The sequence below is a fragment of the Abramis brama genome (assembly GCF_963993115.1).
Source record: "Abramis brama genome assembly, chromosome: 16".
Taxonomy (NCBI): Eukaryota; Metazoa; Chordata; class Actinopteri; order Cypriniformes; family Leuciscidae; genus Abramis; species Abramis brama.
The window spans coordinates 36666391-36692593 of NC_139978.1; the positions used below are offsets into that span (position 1 = coordinate 36666391).

Below are 26203 nucleotides of genomic sequence, written 5' to 3' on the forward strand. Positions count from 1 at the left end.
AAGCAATTCATAACCCTCATGTTGAACATCAGCTTAAGGAAATAATACATTATTGATCATTAATATATCCTTTATAAGGAAGATATTTTGAAGAATGTTTGTAATCAGATTTACAACTTCTATAGTAAGAAAATAAATACTATAGAAGTCGATGGGGTCCAACTGTTTGATTACCGACATTCTTCGAAATATCTTCATTTGTGTTCAACAAAAGAAAGAAACTCATACAGGTTTGGACCAACGTCAGCGTGAGTACATGATGACAGAGTTTTCATTTTTGGGTGCACTGTCCCTTTAATAACAAGTTTTTAAAGATCAAAAGTCTTAAAAATTCACAGTAAACTAACATGAGCATGAATATTTTTAGTACATTAGCAAAGATTAATAAAGGCTGTAAGAATATTTGCGTGTTGTGGTTCATTTGTATCATTTAATGCATCCAATAATGTTAACAAAGGAGATGATAATGATATGAGCTTTTATCAAAATTGATTTAAAGATTATAAAGTAACATCAGAAGAATAGTTTCTAATGTGTAACTAAATAGATTTCTGTGAAATCAGCAACTTTCTTTATGATATCAGACCGCCATCTATCGGGATCATCTATAATCACACTGAAACAAGAGGCTTGTAGGAATACTTTCCTCATGTTAAAAATGGTTTGAGCCTCGCTATTAAAATCTATTTCCCGGACGCGTGAACTCAGATTGTACTATTGCAGACTCACTGGGGTAATTTTTTTTTTTTTGAAATCTACAAATAATAATATCTGTCATAATGGTAAGCACCCAAGCAGACGCATGCGCATGCGCAGTGACTCTCTGCGCTCCCCCTCGCTCGTGCCGAATGGTTCAGTCTAAAGATGGCGGCCTCCATCCTGCAGCGCTGTCTGTTTCCCGTACAAACCTTTTCCAAATGTGTTAATTACAGAATAACCGGTGAGTGTCACTATTAATGGATGATCATTAAACTGTCATGCTTACGTCAGACAGAGATAGCCTAGGTATAGAAGTATGTGTTTTAATCTTTAAGATAGACGCCTAGAGATGTGAATGAGAGGTGAACGCTAATGACACACGATCACGTGTAAGTTAAATGTTTGTATACAACTCGGGTTTTTGAGTGATGAACATTATATATATATATATATATATATATATATATATATGTAACCTGACAATTCTGTAGCACAATGGCGTAACGTTAATAATAATCATATTTTGTAGTGAGTGACTTATATTATAATCACATTATATGATTCTGATAGTTCGATTCAATGTCGATTCGTTTGGAGATATATATATATATATATATATATATATATATATATATATATATATATATCAGGCACTGTAGATGTCTCTCTTTCTCTCAACTAATGCTGTAAACTGTACAGCAGTCTCTGTCCCTGTCTCTATAATATTACAGGTTAAAATGAATAACAGAGTCCAAATTTCATTGCTTTTTATTTTTTAGATATGGTTAATAATCAACACTCAAATAAAAACAGTTCTGTACAAACATTTAAATTACACATAAGGATGTTAAATATGATATAATTATGTTTTTACTCTATTTTAAATATTTAAACGGTGGCTGTAATGAAAAATTGTTTTCATGACAGATTTAAAGGGTTAGATCACCCAAAAATTTTAATTATCCCATAATTTACTCATCCTCAATAAAGGTCTTCTGAAGGGAAGCCATGTGTTTTTGTAAGAAAAATATTCATATTTATAACTTTATAAACTATAATCACTGGCTTCCGGTAACGGCCGTACAGGGAACTACACTAACCTTTTCCACTGGTGGCACTTGCGCTACTAACTTTTTCAGTCACTGGCGCAAAACATGATTTGGTCGCACAAATTATTTATAGTAAGCCGCTCTGGATAATAATGAACAATAATGAAACTATATTGCATACAGATGTGCTTTTTATTTTACTTGCCATCTTTTAAACCACATGCCTTGTTGTTTTTGTTTTCTTTAACATTGGTTGGGATAGATTTACTGCGATAGAAAATACAGTACACAATAAAGTGCAAAATGGATTTCAACATGCTATGGTTGGCACAGATGGGCAGACTCCTGAACTCTTAAGTAGTGATGCACCGATGTGAAAATTGTGGCCGATACCGATAATAAACGATATTAATATTGCTGTTATGGCCGATACCGATATCGATATCTCTGTATAGAAAACAAATTTACTGATAATCAATTAAAGAGATAATTTCCAAAATAATAATTTGATATTGGGCACCTTTACCTGTGTGCAAAATATGTCACACATAGGACACACATGCATTATATTGCATTGCATTTAATGTGTGCTGGTCAACTTGTCTAAAATTAAGAAACCCCTAGAAAACAGTAAAAAACAAAACAAAAACAAAAAACAGAAACATTGTGTACAATTAAGACACACAATGTTCCTGTTTTTTGTGTATGTTCCTGTTTTGTGTTCCTGTTAAGGAAATTAAGTAGCCTTAATAAATAATTAAGATGGTAATATCCGATGGATAATACAAAATGCTTTCTGACATTTTGACAGAAAAAAAACAAGCAAGAACAACATTTAAACTATAGCCCGTCAATTTTCATTTTACAATTATCTTCTCTCTCTGTGTGCGCGTCCGTGTTTTGAGAGAGAGAGAGAGCTCGCGCAGCACTGATACATTGGTACGTTTTAATCTAAGTAACGGTCGCGGGGCTGAAGCCAACTTGATGTGTTGAATGCTCAGAGGAGCACGTTATAAAACGTATTCTTAAAATACACATTTCTGTTTTAATGAATGCTCATAGTAAATCATAGCATATTGCCTAAAACATAGGTACAAAAATAATCAGTGATACATTTGCGACCCATTAAAAATTAGGGTCGCAATGGCATTTCAAAAGGTCGCATATGCGACCATTTTGGTCGCAGTGTAGTTCCCTGCCGTACGTGAGTCTAGTTCCTGCGGAAGAGTGACCTCTGACCCGACACATGACGAGTGACCTCTGACCCTACGAAAGACGAGTGACCTCTGACCCGACGAGTGACCTCTGACTCGACGCATGACCTCTGACCCTACAAATGACGAGTGACCTCTGACCCGACGAGTGACCTCTGACCTGACGAATGAAGAGTGACCTCTGACCCGATGAATCACGAGTGACCTCTGACCCGACACATGACGAGTGACCTCTGACTCGACGCATGACCTCTGACCCGATGAGTGACCTCTGACTCGACGCATGACCTCTGACCCTACAAATGACGAGTGACCTCTGACCCGACGAGTGACCTCTGACCTGACGAATGAAGAGTGACCTCTGACCCGATGAATCACGAGTGACCTCTGACCCGACACATGACGAGTGACCTCTGACTCGACGCATGACCTCTGACCCGATGAGTGACCTCTGACTCGACGCATGACCTCTGACCCTACAAATGACGAGTGACCTCTGACCCGACAAGTGACCTCTGACCTGACGAATGAAGAGTGACCTCTGACCCGATGAATCACGAGTGACCTCTGACCCGACGCATGAAGTATTAACGAACACAGAAGCGCAGAGGATAGAGAGAAACAAAACACGGATTACGGATTAGAAGTCTAAAACGAGAATTTTTAAAGGGAAATGTGGGAGGAGCTTGTTGTTTGAACCGCGAGAGGCGTCTACTCTCGTCGGGTCAGAGGTCATGTGTCGGGTCAGAGATCACTCATCATGCGTCGGGTCAGAGGTCATGTTTTGGGTTCATAAACACTAGGATGGCTTGAGGGCGAGTAAATAATGGGATAATTTACATTTTTGGGTGAACTGTCTCTAAGTTCTCAGCACTGTCATAATAAATGTCCGACACACCGTCAAAATAAAAGTCCCACTTCCTCACATCGGCCAAACAGGAAAACGTAATGGTATTTTAAAAATATCGGTAGGCCACCAATCACAATGAAGATCAGCTGAGAATAATGTTCTGATTACCGCATTAAAGCGTGTGTTGGCTTCAGTCAGGAGGTGTTTGCTGTCCTCGGCGTACACTGACACGGCATTATGGGAGCAGAGACTGAAGGACCCGCAGGACCTCGGTGAGACTCTCAGCCAATCATGACGGAGAACCGCTGTAAACACGCTTTAAACGTGATGATGTGTGTATTAATGTGTTCTGCAGGACAGCTGGCCTCTCTGATGGACAGAACGTATGAGAGGAAGTTTCCCGTCAGCTCTTTGGTCATCGGCAGGGTCAGAGAGACACAGAATATTATTATATTTGCACGTGTCGCTTCTGTATGTGTGTATGCATGTGAAGTTGCTTGTGGTTTCTCAATAATGTTTTTATTAGTATTAATAACATAGACCAAACAACACACAAAAACACATTGTTACACTTTATTTTAAGGTGTCCTTGTTACGCTGTAATGATTAACTACATATATTTACTGTAGTGTTTGGTTGAGGTTGCATGAAATTATGCATAATTTACTGTTATTACTACTACAGTAAGTACATGTGTGTAACAGACACTGTAAAATAAAGCAGTAACACTTTATTTTACAGTGTCCATGTACTTACCATAGTAATAACAGTAAATTATGCATAATTTCATGCAACCTCAACCAAATCCTAATCCTACCCTACCCTATAGTAAGTACATGTAGTTAATTAATATTACTCAGTACTTAAATATATAATTACACTGTAACAATGACACCTTAAAATAAAGTGTAACCAATAAAGGGTTATTTTTTTGATATATTTGATATATTTTTTTTGTCAAAAACAAAAAATAAACGAATAAACTTTAAAAAAGGAGGAAGATGCATCACATAAACAAGAAAAATATTCATAGAATCACAAATATGCAGATCTTTAAATTCTTCTGCCATGTGAATGTTTGGATGATGAATTTACTTATGGTTTAATATATTTTAGAATAATACAATAGAATAATCAAACTGCTCAAACTGCAAATTCATGACTTATTTAACATAAAAAGTAAATGTTTTAACATGTGCACGTCTTGTGTAGTTCATAGACACTTTATCATCAAGAGAAGAAGTTGATCAAGCGGAATATTACCTATATAAGTGAGTATTACTCTTCAGATCTTTAAATATGTTCCTGTTTGCTCAACACTGCACTGGAAAAAAAGATTTTTCAAAGATGAAAATAAAATATAAGATTATTGGAGTATGTTTTACATGAAAATACTATTTCAGTCTTTCTACTTGGAGAATGTAATTTTTAATTCAATACTAGTTTCTCATGTCATGAGTTTCTGCTGACGATTAATTGTCTTACAAATTATTGCGATTAACAATTTAATTTTGTTTCGTTCATGTCTCTTACAGTGTAAGCCTATTACTTTATTTTTTTGTTTATTTGGAATCATATGTAATATAATAATACAAATTATAATAAAATAGGCCAAGATGATGATCTTTAACCCTCTGGTGCTTTTCGGTCATTTATTACCATAAAAGGTAACGTTAATCATTTTTTACTTTATCAGAATGGTATGAGACTTGGTAAAGGTTTTGCCATTTGATGTAAACTTACAAAAAAATTCATGGACAAGATTCGAAAAGATAAAAAATGAGGCATTTGTAATGAAGGGGAGACGAATTTCCTAGTGGAAGCGTTCGGTACTGCGGCTGGATAAAATCTCACTGAAAGCTCTTTTTTTTTTAGATATCAACATAAAATTTATCTTAATCATAATGGCTTTGATTTTCTCACAGTTTTAGAGTAAAACATGTTTTGGAAAATATATATTTCTTTTTATATAAAAATATGAAAATATTATTTTGGTGCATTTTTCATAACAATAAAATTGTTCATTTTTTAAACTTTTTCCAGTTCAGCAATAATCTGCCAAGCGTCGTCTTTAAAGAGAGACCAAACGTCAGTCTGTGATCCAAAGCACTCAAGATTTATGAGAGTTTAAGTTGGAAATTTCATTTTTAGGTCAATGCTCAAAAAGTGGCACCATAAATTAATCAGTACCATAAAATCCCCCATAAATACAACATATTAAATAAAAAAACATCATTGAACTCAAATATAGCACATTTCATCGAAATAAAAAAATATTTCTATCATTTTTGAGATGCCATAAATAATATAATATAATATAATATAATATAATGAAATGAAATGTAATATAATATATTATAATATAATGTAATATATGATATAATATAATCTGATTAAACCCACAAACCTTCATTTCATATGAGGCAAGATCTTTGTTTGTTTACAACCGTTTTTTTCTTTTTTTAATATTCTCTGGAAAAAGGTGAATATAAACTGCACAATTATTGCGATTGGATCGACTAGCGATGATCAGAAGACTGATCAGTAACAGTGACAGGTCTGTTTCTAAGTTTTCCTGAGGTGTTGGATCAGTTGCGGTGTGTGTGTGTGTGTGTTCTCGTCAGGTTTCGTCACAGTCCGAACTGCTGGTATCTGCGGGACTGGAGCGTTCACAGCTGGTTCCGGCAGTGTCTGAAACACGGAGCCCGAGATAAAGCCCTTTACACACTGAAGAACAAGGTGTGGGACAAGTCCACGCATGCTTTCACTTCACCAATGAGTTCAAGTCTATGGGCTCTATCACACACACACACACACACACACACTGAGGGCTCTATCACACACACACACTGAGCGCTCTATCACACACACACACACACACACACACACTGAGGGCTCTATCACACACACACACTGAGGGCTCTATCACACACACACACACACACACACACACACACACACACACACACACACACAGCTTTAACCTCACGCACGAGCAAGAGAAGTGTTCAGTTTTTCCGCTTGCTAATTCCTCCATGTAAACAGCGAATCCGCCGCGGCGCGAGCGCAACTGGCTTTTAAAGGGAATGTGAGATGAGACTCTGATTGGTTTATTGCACGTTACGCCAAAAACACACCCATTACTCATTAAGAGAATGGAGACAAAACACTTTTAGACCAGCGCCAGGAGCGCTAACCATTTGTCTCGTCGTTAAACTAGCAAAAGTGGATTCAGACACACACTAAGTGCACTTGCGCTTTATACCATGAGCTTAGATCGTTAAGATAGGGCCCTATGAGTGTTAAACATGTATGTTTCGCTGATCAGATGTGTTGTTGTCTTGCAGGTTCAGTTCGGCATGTTTCCTGACGACTTCACCTTTAATCTCCTGATCGACTCCTTTATAAAGGACACAGACTTCAAGGGTTTGTAATGCTGTTGTTTGCCACATGAATCCCGTGTAAGTTCATTTGTTGGGCTCATGAATCCCACTCTGCGTGTTGAATCCAGGAGCGTGTTCAGTGGTGGAGGAAGTGATGCTTCAGGAGGCGTTCGAGCGACTCTCCACGCAGATCCTGTCGCTTCACGCGCTCAGCAAATATCTGGCAACCAAACCTGAACTCAGCGTGAGTAGAACAGCAGAGAAATGAGCTTCTTCCTCAGTGTTTCTGTCTGGGATTCCTGCACAAATAAATAAACATTATTTTACTGGTGAAGAAAAATGACTGAAGATATTAAGATTAAGATAATTTAAATGAAATGAGTTTGTGCTTAAAACAAGAAAAAGAAAAATGCTTGTGGGGTCAGAAAAATAATCGTATTTTCCCTTTGAATTAAGTTGATTTTTCTGATTTGGCAGATTTTTGAACTGAAATGAAAACCATTTTTGTTACTTGAAACTTAAATACAATTTAATATAAAAAAGGTGAAGTGTATTTCCCATCTTCGTTTAGTTTAACTTGATGTACTAAAAAACATAAAAATTTAGATAAATGAATAAAAACTATTTAATAAAAACAAAAATATAGGAGAAAATGACAAAAACACATAAAATTACTACAAAGTTAACTGAAATTAAAATAGAAAATATTAATATGAAATCTAATTCAAAATATTAATAAGAACTAAATCTCAATTGTACTAAAATAACACTGATTTGTTCTTGATTTAAGCACAAATTTGCCTAATTTTGATAAAAAGTCTTATATCTTATTTATTTATTTATTTATTTATATTTTTAAAACAGGAAAAGATTAAGGACAATCGGGCCTGGCTCAGTATAAAACTGATTTTCAGCAGGTTCCTGCTCTGCAGAACATAAAAACCACATACACAACAAAGCTCACACACTAGACAGCTAGAGACAACAACAGACACACAAACCAAGATATTGGGCAACAGGAGGGGCTATAGAGCCGTCTCAATGGTCACAGATATACCTGTCCATTAAATGGCGAGCAAATGTTATTTTAAATAGTCTTCTTGATGTGATAGTTCTGATGTGCTGTGGGATCTCATTCCAGGTTTTAGTGAGCACATGAAAAAAAGATCTCTGTCCATAACAGTTTCTAAAAGCCGGTAAAGGCAAAAGTCCATTTGTAAAAGATCTCGTAGTGCGCTCAGACCTTGAGCTAAGTTTCGGAATCAGTTCGGTTAGAGCAGTTACAGTGTGTCCATTTGAGATTTGATAAAACAGGTTTATCCCATGGCTTATTTTATAGTTCTGAAATGTCAAGGCATTACACAACGATAGTGCAGTACAGTGGTGAGTCCAGCCTGGAAGCCTGACATGGATCTTATGAGCTCTATTATAAAGTCTTATTACTGGTTCAATAATCTCATTTGTTGTTAGTGACCAAACAGGTAAACAATACGACAAAGTGGACAGAATGATGGCATGAAGATAGGTTTTTGAAACAGAAAGCAACAAATATGGTCTAATTTTGCTATAAACATATAACTTTTGGTTTAACTTTCTGGTTAGGGTTTGAACATGTTCTTGATAAGTAAGATGTGAGTCAAGATAGACTCCCAAATACTTATATGCTGATACAATTGAAAGCGTTTGATTAGAAAAAGTGATAGGATTGGATATGGATAGCTGTCTCCTAGATGAATAAAAATACATGCATTGTGTTTTCTTGACATTAAGTGTTAAATGATTATCTTGCAGCCAGTTATGTAAATGCTGCAGATCTGTGTTAAGTTTGTAATTGATTGTGTCGATATTAGAACCAGAAAGAAAAATAACAGTGTCATCAGCATATAGCAAAGGAAGATCATTAATATACATAAGGAAAAGTAAAGGACCTAAAATGCTGCCCTGTGGAACGCCCATAGAACACACTCGTGGCTGTGATGTTACTGTGCCGATTCTTACAGTCTGAGATCTGTCACTTAGATATGATGTAAACATATCTATTGCAGAAGATGACAAATGAAAAGAAAGAAGTTTGTTTAACAGAATTTGATGATTGACTGTATCGAAAGCTTTCTGAAAATCTATGTATATAACTCCAGTAATCTGACCCTTGTTTAGAGACGCACGTATTTGCTCAGTGAGAAGCAGCAAAGCCGACATGGTTGACCGCAAGGGTCGAAAGCCATGCTGGCAATCACTGAGCAGGTTATTATTTTCAAGGTGGTTAATTAGTTGATTATATCATATTTTTTCAAGCAACTTGGAAATGGTTGGGAGAATTGCAATTGGACGGTAGTTGGAAATATTAGTTGGATCATCAGACTTAAACATCGGGGTGATCTGGGCCGTTTTCCACAGGGCAGGAAATACTGATTGTCTAATACACAGATTAACTAAATGATGAAAGAGTGGTATAAGAGTACTGGCATGAGTTTTAAGAAAAGTCATGTTTAAATTATTTATATCACAAGCATGAGAAGCATTCAGAGAACACAAAATATTAGTTATATCATTTTGTACGATTTCAGAAAAAGAGAATTGCTGAGATAATGGTGGTACTGATGTGAGAAACAGAGGAATAGTAAATTTAGGAGATAATTCTTGAACAGATGCAATAAAATACTCATTAAAAGAATTAGCAATTTTATCATGATCAGTAAGAAGAGTACCATTTATGGATATTTGTAAACTATTATTATTTTTAATTTTGTTTTCACCAGTTATAGATTTCAATGTTCGCCATAATATTCTTGGGTTGGAAACTGTTCGACTAATTTGATTTTCATAATAAGACTGTTTTGCTTTGTATAATTCAAAATTACACTTATTTCTAAACTGTATGAAAATAAGCTTAGCTTGAGGTGTTTTTAATAATCTGAAGGCTTTCAAGGAAGAGGCCTTCTTTTTTAGGAGCTGTAAAATATCAGGAGTTACCCAAGGTACTGTATTTTGTCTAATATGTATTTTACAGGTAGTTGTATATTTTTGACGTATTGTCTCCACTCTCCTATGGAAATTTGACAGAACATGATCTGGGTTTTGCAAAAACATCTCGTTGCTCCAATCAGTATCAGCAAATTCAGCATTAAACTGAGACAATTTTGAATTTGGTACTTTTTTAATGTAATTATTTTTATGACATTTTGGCTGTTTAAAACATTTCCTAATGACATATATGAGTGAATGATCTGAAACTGCTGTGTTTATCACTCCTGATATGCCATACTTGGAGGGTATGATTTAAAGGGGTCCTAAAATGCCCTTTTCACAAGATGTAAAATAAGTCTCTGATGTCCCCAGTGTGTGTGAAGTTTCAGCTCAAAATACCCCACAGATATTTTTATATAGCATGTTAAAATCGTCACTTTTTGAGGGTGAGCAAAAATGCACAGTTTTTGTGTCTGTCCCTTTAAATGCAAATGAGCTGCTGCTCCCGGCGCAGGGGGCGGAGCTTCAAGAGCTCATGTGTTATCAGCTCCTATTATTCAAGAAGAAGTGACAACATGTAGAAGCAACAGGACATTTCTGAATGGTTAGTTGATGAATTTATGAAGCTGATGTGTAGTTATCTTCTAGTCATTGATTAGCATATTCTGTCATGATAATCTATAAATCGTGTTCCGGGGGCGGGGTTTATGTAAATTTTAGGGTTTGCGATGTCACTAACCCCTGAAGAAGCTCGTTGTAGTTCCTGCCAGCCGTTTGTTGTAGTCCTTAAAAAGCGATTTCTGTAAAAGTAATTATCTCCCTTTGCTTTGAACTTTGAGCGTCGTAACTTTGCAGATGTTGTTTATGCTCAAACAGCAACATTACACACTAACTAAAGTTAGAAAAGTCAAATCATAATCAACCACCCCTTTAAGAATGTTTAGATATTTGTGCTGGAAAACAAGACAGAAACACTGAGGATTAATATATATTTTTGTGTGTGCTGTAATTGTGAAATGCCGGCTGTGTGATCGTCCAGTGGCAGGAGGAGAGGATCATGGGAGCGTCTCTGATGTTGGTCGGACTGAAGCAGGAAAACTCCGTCGGCTTCAGCGCTCGACTTCTGGGACTCGCTCTCATCGGTGTGTGTCTTACACTGCACTAACATCTAAACACTCTTAAATCAGTGCAAAATACAAGCTTTTTTGAGTTAAATAATGGAGCAAACACCAGCAAACCACAGTCAGTCATGTGATTTATTACATAAATGTTGTGTCTGAAAGGGAAACAACTACAAATGCATATGCATGTTGGGTGTGATGCATTACTCAGCAAGTAATTTAATTACTTTTAGTAAATTAGGGGATTACTTTTATTTTTTCTGTCATTTAATTACAGTCACTTCTGATGTTATTGCATTAAATACTGTATAATGACCAGTTCTATATAAAACAATAGTGGATTTAATATCAGAATTTAGCGTCTAATATTAAAATTTATGTTTTTAATGTAACCAGTCAGATTAAAAATAATTTATGCAATTTTATATTATTTATTTGAAAGATTTAAACGAGCCGTTTCATGTATTGCGCAGCTGGATGAGGTTGATTGAAAGTAATTAGTAATTAGTACAGAAATAATGACTTTTTGTTGTAGAGTAACAGATCCTGGTTTAAGATATTAGTAAATCTGGAGTTTTGTCCTGATATTTTGTGAATTAAGTGAAGTTTTTTTTTCTTTCACTTCACAATTTTTCACTTTTTAAGCTTTTTCCATTTTTTTCAGCCATAATCTGCCAAGTGTCGCCTTTAAAAAGAGACCAAACTTCAGTCTGTGATCCAAAGCACTCAAGATTTATAAGAGTTTAAGTTGGAAATTTAATTTTTAGGTCAATGCTCGGAAAAAAAACATAAATTAATTAGTACCATAAAATCCCCCATAAATACAAAATATTATAATATAGCTCAAATATAGCACATTTCATTGAAATAAAGACTTATTTCTGTGTTTTTTGAGCTTCCATGCGAGGAGCACCAGAGGGCTAATGCTTTGAAATTGAAATATAGTGTAATATTGTAATCTGTAATGTTGCGCAGGTAAAGTGGAGCTGTCGAGAGGAATCCACGCGGTGTTCCACCAGATCCCGCTGACCTGGACCCCGGGTTATCTCGGACGAGCGCTCGCCCTCATCAACGCTGTGTGCTGCGACTTCACACACGTCAAGTTATCTCAGGAAGTCGTGAGTATCTCAAACCAGATCTGAATGACTGTAATGAGGGCTTGCCGTGTTACATATCTATCTCGCCTGAGGGAGAAGTTTAAAGAGAATCCACATAAATTATGTTTTTTGAAGTAAACGTTTGAGATCACTGAACATAAACTCTCTTCTGGAGTCGATTAGGATGAGAAGAGAAGCTTTAGATGAACTCTGTCTCTCCATCTTCATGTTGCTGTTTGATCAAGCTCCAGCTCTTCTCTATATCAGAGTCAGTGTTTCTGAACTCCTGAAATGCCTCCATTAGTCTTGAGTTTCTTCCTGGAACGAACACGTCACAATATTCCTCATTATAATAATTAATGCGCAGAATAAAGGGGCGGGGCCTGGTTGAGTTAGTTAGTAGTGTGTTAAACTGGCGGTTATGGAAAGGGGCGGGGCATTTCCAAAACACACTCGAAGCGCTCAACCAATCACAACACACTGCTCCAGCCGACCAATCAGAGCACAGTGTGCTTTACAGAAGGAGGGGCTTCATAGAGACAGGAAGTAAACAGAGCGTTACTGACAGACTGGGAAGAGAGGAGCCGCAACAATGGAGAATATGAGGAAATAATCAACATTCTTAGTTAAAATTCTGACTTAAATGAATGACATAAAAAAAATCATAAAAATGAAAAAAAATATGACACATACTAGTTGCAACTTGAAATGTCATATTCTTAAATAAAAAGTTGAAATTCTGACTTTCAAAATAATGACATACTAAGTTGAAATGACAAAAAGTCAAAATTATGAAATATGTAGTCATTATATTAAATATAATTATGATATAAAAATCATAAAAATATCAAAATATATCACATACACATCAAAATTATGACATACAAGTTGAAAATTCTGACTTTAAAAGTCATATTCTTAAAGTAAATCTTACTTTAATGTCAATTTTTACATAAAAATTTGAATTTATTACATTTATGAGATAAGTTGGAAACTAAATTATGACTTAAGTCGAAATTATGACATAAAAAAGTATATTTAAAAAGTTACAATTTTGACATACTAAGTCGCAATTATGATATAAAAACTAAAAGTATATTAAAAAATTTAAATTCTGACTTAAATGAGATAAAAAAAATCATAAAAATTACAGTCAAAAATATGACATATACAAGTTGCAATTATGACTTAAAAGGTCATTCTTAAATAAAAAATTCTGACTTTCAAGATTGACATAAAAACTAAATTCGACAAAAGTCGAAATAACAAAAAGTAAAAATGATGAAATAAGAAGTCATAATTATGATATTAAAAAGTTGAAATTCTTAAATAAAAAGTTGAAATTTTGACTTAAATGTCATAATTGACATAAAAAAATCATAAAAATGACAGTAAAAAATGATGACTTAGAAGTCAAAATGCATAAAAACCTGTTCTAGTAGAGACTGGAAACATCAAGACTTTGAGAAGAGGCATAAAATGGCCTCTTGAATGCATGATGAATATAAACCTTGAATGAGTGACTTTGATTAAACTCATCTGCAGAATGAACAGATGTAATGCAGTGTGATGTTCCTTCAGCTGGACAGTGTGGAGAAGATCCTGCAGGATCTGTCAGAGATTCCCGACGGACAGATCTCAGCGAACGACAGCGATGAGGAAGATCGTCTCCAGAGACTCAAACTGCCGGAGTACATGAAGCGCTTCAAGGTCAGCTTCCCTCACATCAAATATCATCAACGTTTATACTGTACATTCTCATTAACACCTTCCAAACTTTCTCAGAGAGTGTGTTAGTGCTTGTTGGATCTCAGAGGAAACTTAATGAATGAAAACATTATTAACAAATTACAAACAAGCATTCTCAGGTCTAAGAACATGATCTGATAAACCTGTCGCACTCAATCTCCGGTCTCTGAATGATCATTTAAACTCCTTTACAAAGTTAAAGTCTTTTAGTGTAATTGTACAAATGTCCTGTCAAATCTGCACTGATTTAATAAAGTAAACACTTTATTAATAATAATAACAATATTTTTTTTAGTAATATTTCAGTTTGACTGAAGCAGCTTCGCTTTACTTGATTATCCATTATTTTTTAAGAAGAATCACGAGTATGAAATATGATCATCAGGCTTTTGAGGAAGGTTTATTTGTTCATCTCTGTATTGCATTGCATTATATGTTTTAAAACTACAGAGCTTTGATCATAAAACTAAGCATTTAAATATAATCTTACTAAAACATTATTGGCAGATGTTAATATTTATATGCATTTTATGTCAATATTCTGCTATACTGTTCTAAATATCTAATTGATTTACATTATACGCATCTGAATTTCATATAAATATCAGCATCTGCAGCATATTTGTGCTCAGTTTGAGCCTCTGAATAAAACTAAGATGTTTTTTCCTCCATATTTTCACTTTATCAGACGATATGAGCCAAATTTGTGCTTAAAACAAGACAAAAAAAACCAAATATCTGACAGTGGAGCCAGAAAAATAATCTTTTTTTCCATTTGAATTGTTTATTTTTCTGACTCCATTGTCAGATATTTGTTCTTGTTTTAAGCACAAACTCACGTCATTGTTCAGACGTAATATCTTCAGTCATTTCTCTTCTCCAGTAAATGTCTCTTGATTTAAGAATGTTTAGATATTTGTGCTGGAAAACGAGACAGAAACACTGAGGAAGAACTTTTTTTTTTTTTTGCAGAGTGCAAAATAGTTTTTATTAATTTAGTTAAAAATATTTTTAGTGCATAAAACTAAACTAAACAAAATGGTAAATACAATTCAGCTAATTACCCAGGAACAAATATCTGCCAAATCAGAAAAATCTACTTAATTCAAATGGAAAATATGATTATTTTTCTGACCCCACTAGAATTTTTCTTTTTCATTTAGAAGTTCATCTAATTTTTTTTCACTAAGAATTTTTAGTTTTAAGCAAAAAACTAATTTCATTTATTATTAAAACAAGACTTAATATCTTCAGTCATTTTGCTTCTCCAGTAAATGTATCTGGTGCTCTTCGGACATTTTTGACCGAAAAGTTTTACTTTTTTCTCTTTTTTTTTCTTAATCTAAAATAATTTAAAATGAATCTCACTTGAGCTCCTCTCGGTCTGAAACGAGCGCATTAGAAATGAATGAGACGAGTTTCCTCTAGTGGAAGCGTTTGGAACTGCAGCCGAACACACTCTCACTGAACGCTCAGTTTTTGAGATATCAACCTCAGATTTGGAACACAACTTGTTTAGATTAATGGCTTTGATTTTCTCACAGTTTTAGAGTAAAACATGTTTTTGGAAATATAAATTTCATATAAAAATTTAAAATAGTATATTTGCACATTTTTCATAACAATAAATGTAAAATTCTGTAACTTTTTAAAGTTTTTTAAAACTTTCACTTTGAAAAGAGATCAAACTTCAGTCTGTCGCTCTAAAGCGTTCAAGATTTACCACAGTTTAAGTTGGAAATTAAATTTTCAGGTCTATGCTCAAAAAGTGAATAAATGAATTATAAATACAGTGTAAATATAATTGACTACCATAAAATCCCCTGAAAAATACAAAATATTAAATAAAAAACATTATCGAACTAAAATATAGTACATTAATTTCATTGGTTACCAATATTTGGATATTTGTGCTGGAGAACGAGAGTTAGAGCTGTAATCTGTGACGGTGTTTCGTCAGGAGCTGAAGGATCGTCTTGTGGCTCAGGATCAGACTGACCCGAGGAGCCTGGAGTCGCTGGTGTCGGATCTGACCCGGGACACACTGGCGGCCTGTGAGGAGTCGGATCTGGCCCAGTACCGGCAGACGGTGTGTGACTGGGAGGCCGAGAGACACCAGCTCATTCAGAGAGAGAGAGAGACGAAAGAGAAGAGGCAGGAGGAGCGTCTGAGCAAACAGCGGGTCGGTGCGGCCCAGTGACCGACAGGCATTGTTTCTCATGTTTATTGTCTTTGGTTGGGTGGATTGAGACAAAGATTTGTGTGTTAATATTATTTGGCTTCTTTTTCAACGGCCTGTAAATCTGAACAGAATAAATAAACGATGAAAATACTCTTATTTAGTCTGTCCTCCTGTCGTACTGTACGCACTGAAATAACAGGATTTACACTGAACGTCTGGAGATTTTTTTAATGTTTTTATAAGAAGGTTCTTCTGTTCACTAAATCTGATCAAACATACTGTAAAAACGGTGAAATATTATTATAATGTAAATCATCTGTTTTCTATGTGAATATATAGTAAAGTGTAATTTATTCCTGTGATCAAAACTGATTTTCAGCATCATTACTCCAGTCTTCAGTGTCACATGATCCTTCAGAAATCACTCTAATATGATGATTTGATGATCAAGAAACTTTTATGATTATTATCAGTGTTCATATTTTTGTGGAAACCGTGATACATTTTATTTTTTAGGATTCTTTGATGATTCAAAGTACAAAAGAACCGCATTTATTCGAAACAGAATCTTTTGTAACATTATAAATGTCACTTTTGATCAATTTAATGCGTCCTTGATGAATAAAAGTATTTAGTTATGTTAATTTTAAATCTTACTTATCCCAAACTTTTGAATGTTAATGTATCACAGTTTCCACAGAAAAGTTTTCAACATTGATAATAATCATAAATGTGTCTTGAGCATCAAATCCTCATATTAGAGTGATTTCTGAAGGATCATGTGACACTGAAGACTGGAGTAATGATGCTGAAAATTCAGCTTTGATCACAGGAATAAATTACACTTTACTGTATATTCACATAGAAAACAGATGATTTACATTATAATAATATTTCACATTTTTTACAGTATTTTTGATGAAATAAGTGCAACATTGGTGAGCAGAAGAGACTCTTTCTGAAACATTATTCTGATTAGTATTTTCTCGTGTCTCAGCTGTCAGTTCATTCTTTTTTATGTGTGTGTGTGTGTGTGTGTGTGTGTGTGTGTGTGTGTGTGTGTTTTGTCTCATGTATTACACACACTGTAATCGATCCGCTTACAGCTCAAACAATCCGGCGCTTCTGCTGTAATTCTGCACCTTCATGTTTAGTGTTTCTTGATGGTGACGTCGTTCCCTTTCCTGCGAACACACACACACAATCCCAGCGGACACACACACACAATCCCAGCGGACACACACACAATCCCAGCGAACAAAACACATTCTGTTCTGTGTCTTATCAGGAGACTCGGACAAAAGGGCCAGAATCAGATCCGAAGCTGTTTTCAGGACTTCTTTTATCTTTCTAGTGAATTTCGTGGAGATTCTGCTCCTGTAATTGGTGGAAAACTCTTTCACAGTGTAAAACAAGATGCACATTGTAATGGGTGTGTGATATCAATCTGTCTTTATATGTGTTTATAGATTTAGGAAGCTTTTTCTCACACTACGATGTTGCAGAATCATGTTGTGATCAAACATTACAATATTCCTCAGTGTTTCTGTCTCGTTTTCCAGCGCAAATATCTAAGCATTCATAAATCAAGATACATTTACTGGAGAAGAAGCAAAATGACGGAAGATATTAAGACCTAAAAAAATGAAGTGAGTTTGTGCTTAAAACAAGAACAAATATCTGTCAGTGGAGTCAGAAAAATAATCTTAATTCAAAGGGAAACAAGGACTCCATTGTGTCCGTTACATTTAATCATTAAGCAGAAATATGCGAGCTGTCAATCATATTTAGTGGATGAAGTGGGCGGTAATCAGGAGGTTATTTCTCCACCAAATTTGATTTGTGAAATTTATGGCGTGTCAGATGTGATATGAACCATACGCCATAGGAAGCGGTTTCATGTATCATCTCTTAACTGACAGGTACAAAATGAATCAAATGTATTCTGGGCCTTTTTATCCAGTAATTTCATTATGATGGTGGACAGAGTGAGCTTTAATTTGATTGGTTCTTGGTATCAAGCGACTGTTTCCTCTGCTCTGTTTAGCTTTTCATGTAAAAATGATTTATTTGGGCTGTTCCGGCACGTAACCCAAAACTCTGAAAGTGATCTGAATCTGAGGCTGATTTTAATCATGTGAAGCTGAAATCTCATTTGGATCCCGATTAAAGCTTTTCCCTCTTCTATCTGCATCAACGCGTTACATAAATTCACGACTTTAAAGATTCATCGCTGCGTTTCTGCTTTTACACTCGTTTACATGGACACTTATAATAGGATTGACGGCTCAATCGGACTAAAAAACCTTCATGTAAACACCTTAATCGATCCGATTGAGCTCGATCCTAATGAAATTTCGATCGGATTGAAAGGGGTGGTTTATCCCTTTTGTAATCCGATCGAGAGAACATGTAGCCTAAACACTTGATCGGATTGAAAACCGAAACTGAAAGGACTGCGCATGTGCGATGACGTTAAATAGCGTAATGACGTATGACGCGCGGAACGAGCTGTTCTTCCTGTTGAATAAAGTGTCATATTAATAAGTTTCCCATTCTAAAATTCTCATTTCACTCGCGCGTCTGTGAAGTGAAGCAGGACAACGTCCCACCAGTGCTTGTTTTGGATTCTCATCCACAGACGTCTGGTTTTGGCCGCGGGGAGGGGCATTTTTACTGCGGCAAAACGGTTAATATGCTCTAAATTATGACCAGAGACGAATTAATATTGCGTCTGCTGTTTAAAACAATTAAAGAACCAATAGAGGAGAATATTTATGCGCGAAAAGCGGGAAACTCTGTATATTCGTGCAGTGTGCGCATGTCAAAACATCAGATCCGATTTGAAACTTGTGACATATAAACGCGCACATCAACCCGATTACTTTATTTATCATTCATGTAAACACCCTGTTCGGATTCATCAATCGTATTGATGTAAACGTAGCCGAGTCAAAGCGGATTACATTCGGTCTTTCATTAAGAGATTTTAAATTTATTTATTTATTTATTGCACAAGTCATACATAAATTCATCTATTCATTCATTCATTCATTCATTCATAACGTGCTTGAACGAATAAAAAATAAAATAAAAGGAACAGGAAGAAGAAAATCTTATGGTACCTGTCGCTTATTTGTGCACATCAGAAAAAAAAAATAGAAAAAATAAATAAATAAAAATAAATAAAAATAAATCTCCGTTACATGTGATTTCTGCTTCAAGTCAGACTTTGAACAAAATTAATGACGATATTTTGGTAAGATTTACAATATAAACTATTTGATGTGTATTTTACATCTGGAAGACGTATTTTTAAGAGTGTTTGCTCATCTGCAATACGTCTATAGGACGTTTCCTGTCAGAAGTCAAATAGACGTTTAGAAGATGTCTTTAAGATGTAATGTAATTTAGAATGCATGTTAAACTGACATCTTCTAAACGTCTATTTGACATCTGACAGGAAACGTCCTATAGACGTATTGCAGATGAGCAAACACTCTTAAAAATACGTCTTCCAGATGTAAAATGCACATCAAATAGTCGGTGCTATCTGGGTTACACTGCAAAAAAATATATGTTCTTCCTCAGTGTTTCTGTCTCGTTTTCCAGTACAAATATCTAAACATTCCTAATTCTTAAAATGACTGAAGATATTAAGTGTTGATTAAAACATTGATCAAAATGCTTAAAACAGGAAAACAATATCTGCCAATTGTGTCAGAAAAATAATCATGTTTCCTCTTTGAATTAAGTTTATTTTTCTGACCAAATTGGCAGATATTTTTTCTTATTTTAAGCATAAACTCATTCAATTGTTATGATTTTTCTGTATTTGTACTGGGGCTGTCAAGTGTTTAAAGTTTTTAATGTAATTAATCACATGATGTACCGATTCATTAATCAACCCCCCTAAAGATCTTTTAAGTCATATTGTGTTTGATGAGAAAAGCATTGAATAGACATTACAAAAAATAGTTTTAGAAAGAAATATTTTGATTCAACAAAGTATTTATTACACAAACTTTTAAAGTCCCCCTGTGGTGAAAATCCAGCTTTTAATGTTGTTTATGTGTCTATGTGGTGTTTTTAATACGCTTTAAGACAAACCATGTGTAAATTCATAAGTCGACTCCATTGCTGAGTATTTCCTCCTTAAAACTGCAGTGAACCAAAGACAGTCTCAAAAACACGCTTTGAAATCGCTGGTGTTTCTGACGTCACAAACTACCTTGTAACCAATCAGATCAACGTGTGATCGTCAACCAGTGGATCTCTGAGCTGAGTGAGTGAGTGGAGGCGGGGCTCATTTGCATATTCATAAAACCACGCATACTAAATGAGGCAAGGGTGTTGAGTTAAAGGTAATTTTGGTGATCAAAGATGAGTTTTAATGGATAAAATTATTGACTACATGCATGGTGATTTTTAAGGTAGAAATGTGGCCATAATGTTTTTTCAGATGCTGAAGTGGCATTTAGGTATATTTTACACAGATTGTTTAATGCAGCTCAGAGGTGCACGAATATGAAATGTATGAAAAATGAAATGATACTCTAAATATTAAAAGAAAACAACCAGTAGGTGGCGGCAAATCACGGTCTCATTGAGTGAGTCATTGAATCATTCATTCAACCGATTCATTTAGGAACGAAGCGTGTGGCGTCTTAATGAATGAGTCACTGAATCAATGACTCACTCAAGTCGTTAAAAACTGCTGATTCATTCAGTAATGAAACACCGCTGTGAGACGCACTACAGTTCTGCTCTGGCTTTGTTTAGAACTACTTTCATTGGCAAAATTGAAAAAAATTGACAATATTGTGTCTAAAATGTATAAAATCAATATCACATTTGCAATTTGTTTTAGTTTTAGTTTTGACGGAGATATTGAGTCAGACATCAGCAGCTGCCAATCTAAACAGTTTACTTCTGATCTACACAATACTGAGCTCTCTTTTGTTTAAGGACCATCACTAATATTTAACTGATGTTATCACAAGTAGAGCAAACATGCTCAAATCCTGTTCTCCATCAGATATAAAGATCATATGAGTAATAGATGCACTTATGATCTCAGGCTGCAACATTAGATTTGGACAGTCATGGAATTCCAAAGAATCCTGGGAATTCCCTATGGAAGCTTGCTTAAAGTCCCCCTGAGTCAATCATTTTATTCTCTAAAACTAATCTTTGATGCACGGTTCTATGAATATGCAAATGAGCCCCGCCTTCACTCACTCACTCAGCTCAGAGATCCACTGGTTGATCTGATTGGTTACAAGGTAGTTTGCAGCCTCCCTTTAAGTCGTTTTGTTAGGCCTTCAAACCAGGAAGAACATGCATATTCAAACTGATTTAAAATTAAGGCGTTAGCTAAAATGATCATTGTTGACCTATCTAAAAATGTAGAGTTTCTGGCTGAAAACTTTGTGAGCCCGGTGGCTTTACTCAGAACCTTATTGGCCATATTCCTGCCATCCAAGTTGTTTTCCAGGATGCAACCCAGGCATTTTACTGACGCTTTTGTACTGACCACAACATTATTCAAAATAACCCTAAATTCCGAGCATCTATTCAATCTGTATTTTGAGCCGAACAAGATGGCCTCTGTCTTATCAAAATGTAGAGACAGCATATTGCCAATCAGCCAGTTGTTTACAGAAGATAGCTCAGAGCTCAGGTTACTCTCTAAAGTGGATTGTTGTTAATGAGACATTAGAAGTGCCGAGTCATCAGCGTACAGTAATAATTCACATAAACAGGAGTCTGCCATATCATTAATGTATCTTAAAAATAAGGACGGTCCGAGAATACTTCCTTGTGGAACGCCACATTCAACTACACAAGGGTCTGACAGTACTCCCCCTAAGACCACCAATTGTTCCCTCCCTGACAGGCAAGATCTAAACCACCTACAGGTGGCGCTGTCTGCCTCTAAGGCCTCAAGTTTGGCAATCAGTCTGTCATGATTCAGCGTATCAAATGCCTTTTGAAGATCCAATAACACCATTCCGCAGAGATTTCCATTATCTGTTTCCCTGCGGATGATGTCGAATAAATAGAGTAGGTATGATTCGGTAGAATGTGACTTCCTGAATCTGGATTGGAATTTATTTTTCATGTATTCATTAAATTGCTCATTGACCAAACTTTCAATATTTTTTGATACTGTGCATAAAACAGAGACCGGTCTGTAGTTACCAGGATCGTGGCTGTTTCCCTTTTTAAAAAGGGGAACCACCTTGGCCCTCTTGAGATCATTGGGGAAAATACCATTCAACCGACAGGTTAAAAATATGGGAGATGTATGGGTGATGTATGGGTGATGTATGCAGGCCCGCCCACAGAAATGACTGGGCCCCTGAAAAGGTCCAGTGAATGGGCCCTCCCCAAATCCGCTATCTACTCATATCATGCGTGTGCTCTCTCTCTCCTACATTATCACATACATTTAACTGAGAGAGACTTACTCAGTGATGGGGGCTACATAGGTACACACACACACAAAGGTTGAGATTTTAATATGCAAATGACACATTTCTGAGTGCTTTATTAAACAGAAATTTGCTGTTGGTGTATTAGCCTAAAACAACATGCTCGCCAGATTGCCCTATGTTGTTAGAAATTACTGTTTACCAGGTATGTGCCGCATCCCATGCAACAAGAGATTAACATGCCAAAAATTCACGGTTCGATACGATACACTTGTGTCACGGTTCGGTACGTTTTTGATACAGCAAAAATAAAGAAATGCCAGAGAAATTTCCTTGATTTAATAAAAAAATAAAAAAATAAAAATTATATTAAAATTATATTACATTATGTTTGCCATTTGATGTTGGACAATGTTGTGGTCGCGCCGGCGGATTGAGCGCGCTTGGCACGCGCAACGCGCCTACATTTGAAATAACGAAAGTTTGGTCTGCAGGAAAAATAAGGTCACTTGCGCTGCTGACCGCGAACTGGCGCGAAGCACTGGCCTTTTGACGTTGCGTTGGCTACTCAGACCATTTTCAGGAGAGGGGTGTTTCATTATGATACAGGCTACATTTTACTCAAGCAACATTAAATAAAATGCTTTTTTCCTCACTTTTAACAATTAATGGTGCTATTTTGGTTCAAAATAAAATATGGTAACCTTTGCTTATATTTAGGATGAACATAATTATTGCTGGACTGCATGGGCCCCCCCTAGCAGCTGGGCCCCAGAAAACGTTCCCCTTTATCCCCCCTTATGGACGGCCTTGGATGTATGGGTGATGTATGGGAGATGTAGGGGTGATGTATGGGTGATGTATGGGAGATGTATGGGTGATGTATGGGAGATGGGTGATGTATGGGAGATGTATGTGAGATGTATGGGTGATGTATGGGTGATGTATGGGAGATGTATGGGTGATGTATGGGTGATGTATGGGTGATGTATGGGAGATGTATGGGTGATGTATGGGAGATGTATGGGTGATGTATGGGTGATGTATGTGTGATGTATGGGAGATGTATGGGTGATGTATGGGAGATGTATGGGTGATGTATGGGTGATGTATGGGAGATGTATGGGAGATGTATGGGAGATGTATGGGTGATGTATGGGTGATGTATGGGAGATGTATGGGTGATGTATGGGAGATGTATGGGTGATGTATGTGAGATGTATGGGTGATGTATGGGTGATGTATGGGAGATGGGTGATGTATGTGAGATGTATGGGTGATGTATGGGTGATGTATGGGAGATGGGTGATGTATGTGAGATGTATGGGTGATGTATGGGTGATGTATGGGAGATGTATGGGAGATGTATGGGTGATGTATGGGTGATGTATGGGAGATGTATGTGAGATGTATGGGTGATGTATGGGAGATGTATGGGAGATGTATGGGAGATGTGCTCCAAGTTTATTATAGAATGATTTCACCCTATCAATGTTGAATAACCCATAGTTGAAGATTTGAGGCCTGCTGTTCTGCTATAGAAGTGAAGTAAGTATTAAAATGATTAGCATTTTTGTTGATTTAGCATCTCTAATAAGTTCCTGCGTCTTATTTCTTGATTGTTTATATAAAATAAAATCATCATGATTTTTAGTTCTATGAAAAGCTTTAAGTGCTTTTTCCCTGATTTTTCCTCATGTATAACTTCGTCAAACCATGCACTAGAACGCTGTTTAACTCTGATCTGTCTAAGAGGGGTCACTTTGTTACTGGAGGATCAATCCGTTTCATCAGCCAACATCTTGAAAGTTTCCTGGGAGTAAAGTTTAAATGATCTGGATAGTACAGTCTTCTGGGAGTAAAAGTTTTTTTTTACCAGTTTTTCTTGTGCAAAAAATTATATTATGATCACTTATGCCGTAAGTAACAGTACCACTTTGAGATGTTTTAGTTAAAGGGGTGGAATAATGCCCTTTTCACTTGATGTAAAATAAGTCTCTGATGTCCCCAGATATTTTTATATAGCATGTTAAAGTTGTCACTTTTTGAGGGTGAGCAAAAACGCACTGTTTTGTGTTTGTTCCTTTAAATGCAAATGAGCTGCTGCTCCCGGCGCAGGGGGCGGAGCTTCAAGAGCTTGTGTCCTTTTACCTCAAACAGACATGCACTGAAAATTTCAAAAACTTTTAGCCTTTTATGTTCAAAGATGAACATCTTCAGAGTCAGATGATGTCAACAGAGTCAATGATGGAGAGACTCAAGAAGAAGTGACAACATGTAGAAGCAACAGGACATTTCTGAATGTTAGTTGATGAATTTATGAAGCTGATGTGGAGTTATCTTCTAGTCATTGATCAGCATATTCTGTCTTGATAATCTATAAATCGTGTTCCGGGGGCGGAGTTTATGTAAATTTAGTGTTAGTGATGTCACTAACCCCTGAATAAGCTTGTTGTAGTCTCTACCAGCCGTTTGTTGTAGTCCTTAAAAAGTAATTTCTTTAAAAGCAAATATCTCCCTTTGCTTTGAACTTTGAGTGTTGTAACTTTACAGATGTTGTTTATGCTCAAACAGCAACATTACACACTAACTAAAGTTAGAAAAGTCAAATCATAATCAACCACCCCTTTAACTGATACTAGGATCAGATCGATAATACTCTCACAAGTCTTGTTCTCGTGGACTGTTTTACCAGCTGTTCAAGACCAAAAGAGTGACACAGGTCCTCCAGCATTCTGCCGTAAGGATGAACACACCCCGACACATTTGTGTTCATATCCCCGATTAAAATCATCTCAGAGCTCTCGTTGTCTGATATAGGCTCAAGAGAACTTCTAACTTATCATAAAAAGTGGGATGGCCTGGCGGTCTGTAGCAAGCCCCCAATAAAGTGGACCATCCAAACAATCTCTAAATTACTAGCAATGTCATCTCTTCAGTTAAAAGCCACATCTGAGCGCACATACAGAAAAACCCTGCGTCCCTCCTAACTATACAGTCATTATTAATGGCAATTTCCTCATCGCTTATAGTTTCATCTAATCAACTTTCCATTAAACGGATAACCCCAACCTCTGATTGTTGCTAGCAACATACTAATTCATGCTAGCAATGTATTCAAATGTTACAAACTCAAAATATAACGTTAGACACATGCTAAGACATGCTATGAAGCTTATAAACTTTAAAACTTTCAGACAAGCCTTTATCAAGCTAACATAAAAGTTTGTCCCAACAAATTCAGATCAAGTTTTGTTCTAAAAAATCTTGTTTTTTTTTTCCAACCCAAATCCTGGGTTGTTTTCTCAGTGTTTGGGTAGTTTTAATGTTACCCAGCTCATGGGTCAGACGTAGCAACCCAATGTTTAGGTAGTTTTTGTGTAACACTTGAATTACTTCTTAATGTTTCATATACTTCTAATATTTGTTAAACAAGCTTAAATGTATGCAGTATG

The 26203-nt window shown here is 35.9% G+C and overlaps 1 protein-coding gene across 1 annotated transcript; it reads left to right on the forward strand.

Annotated features, from left to right (window-relative positions):
* Positions 1-831: 831 nt before the first annotated feature.
* On the forward strand, positions 832-16467 carry mrps27 (mitochondrial ribosomal protein S27). Its single transcript, XM_084086411.1, has 11 exons — positions 832-940; positions 4007-4084; positions 4168-4238; positions 5025-5083; positions 6437-6551; positions 7160-7238; positions 7324-7439; positions 11202-11304; positions 12259-12401; positions 13962-14090; positions 16090-16467. The coding sequence occupies exons 1-11, from the start codon at positions 865-867 to the stop codon at positions 16327-16329; spliced, it is 1209 nt and encodes a 402-aa protein (XP_083942537.1). The 5' UTR covers positions 832-864; the 3' UTR covers positions 16330-16467.
* The last annotated feature ends 9736 nt before the right edge of the window (positions 16468-26203 follow it).

Excerpts from the sequence above, each read along its gene's own strand:
- mrps27 (XM_084086411.1), top strand. The coding sequence starts at position 865 with ATGGCGGCCTCCATCCTGCAGCGCTGTCTGTTTCCCGTACAAACCTTT. Across the intron at positions 4,085-4,167 it reads GAAGGACCCGCAGGACCTCG|GACAGCTGGCCTCTCTGATG; the intron begins GTGAGACTCTCA and ends TGTGTTCTGCAG. Across the intron at positions 5,084-6,436 it reads GCGGAATATTACCTATATAA|GTTTCGTCACAGTCCGAACT; the intron begins GTGAGTATTACT and ends TGTTCTCGTCAG.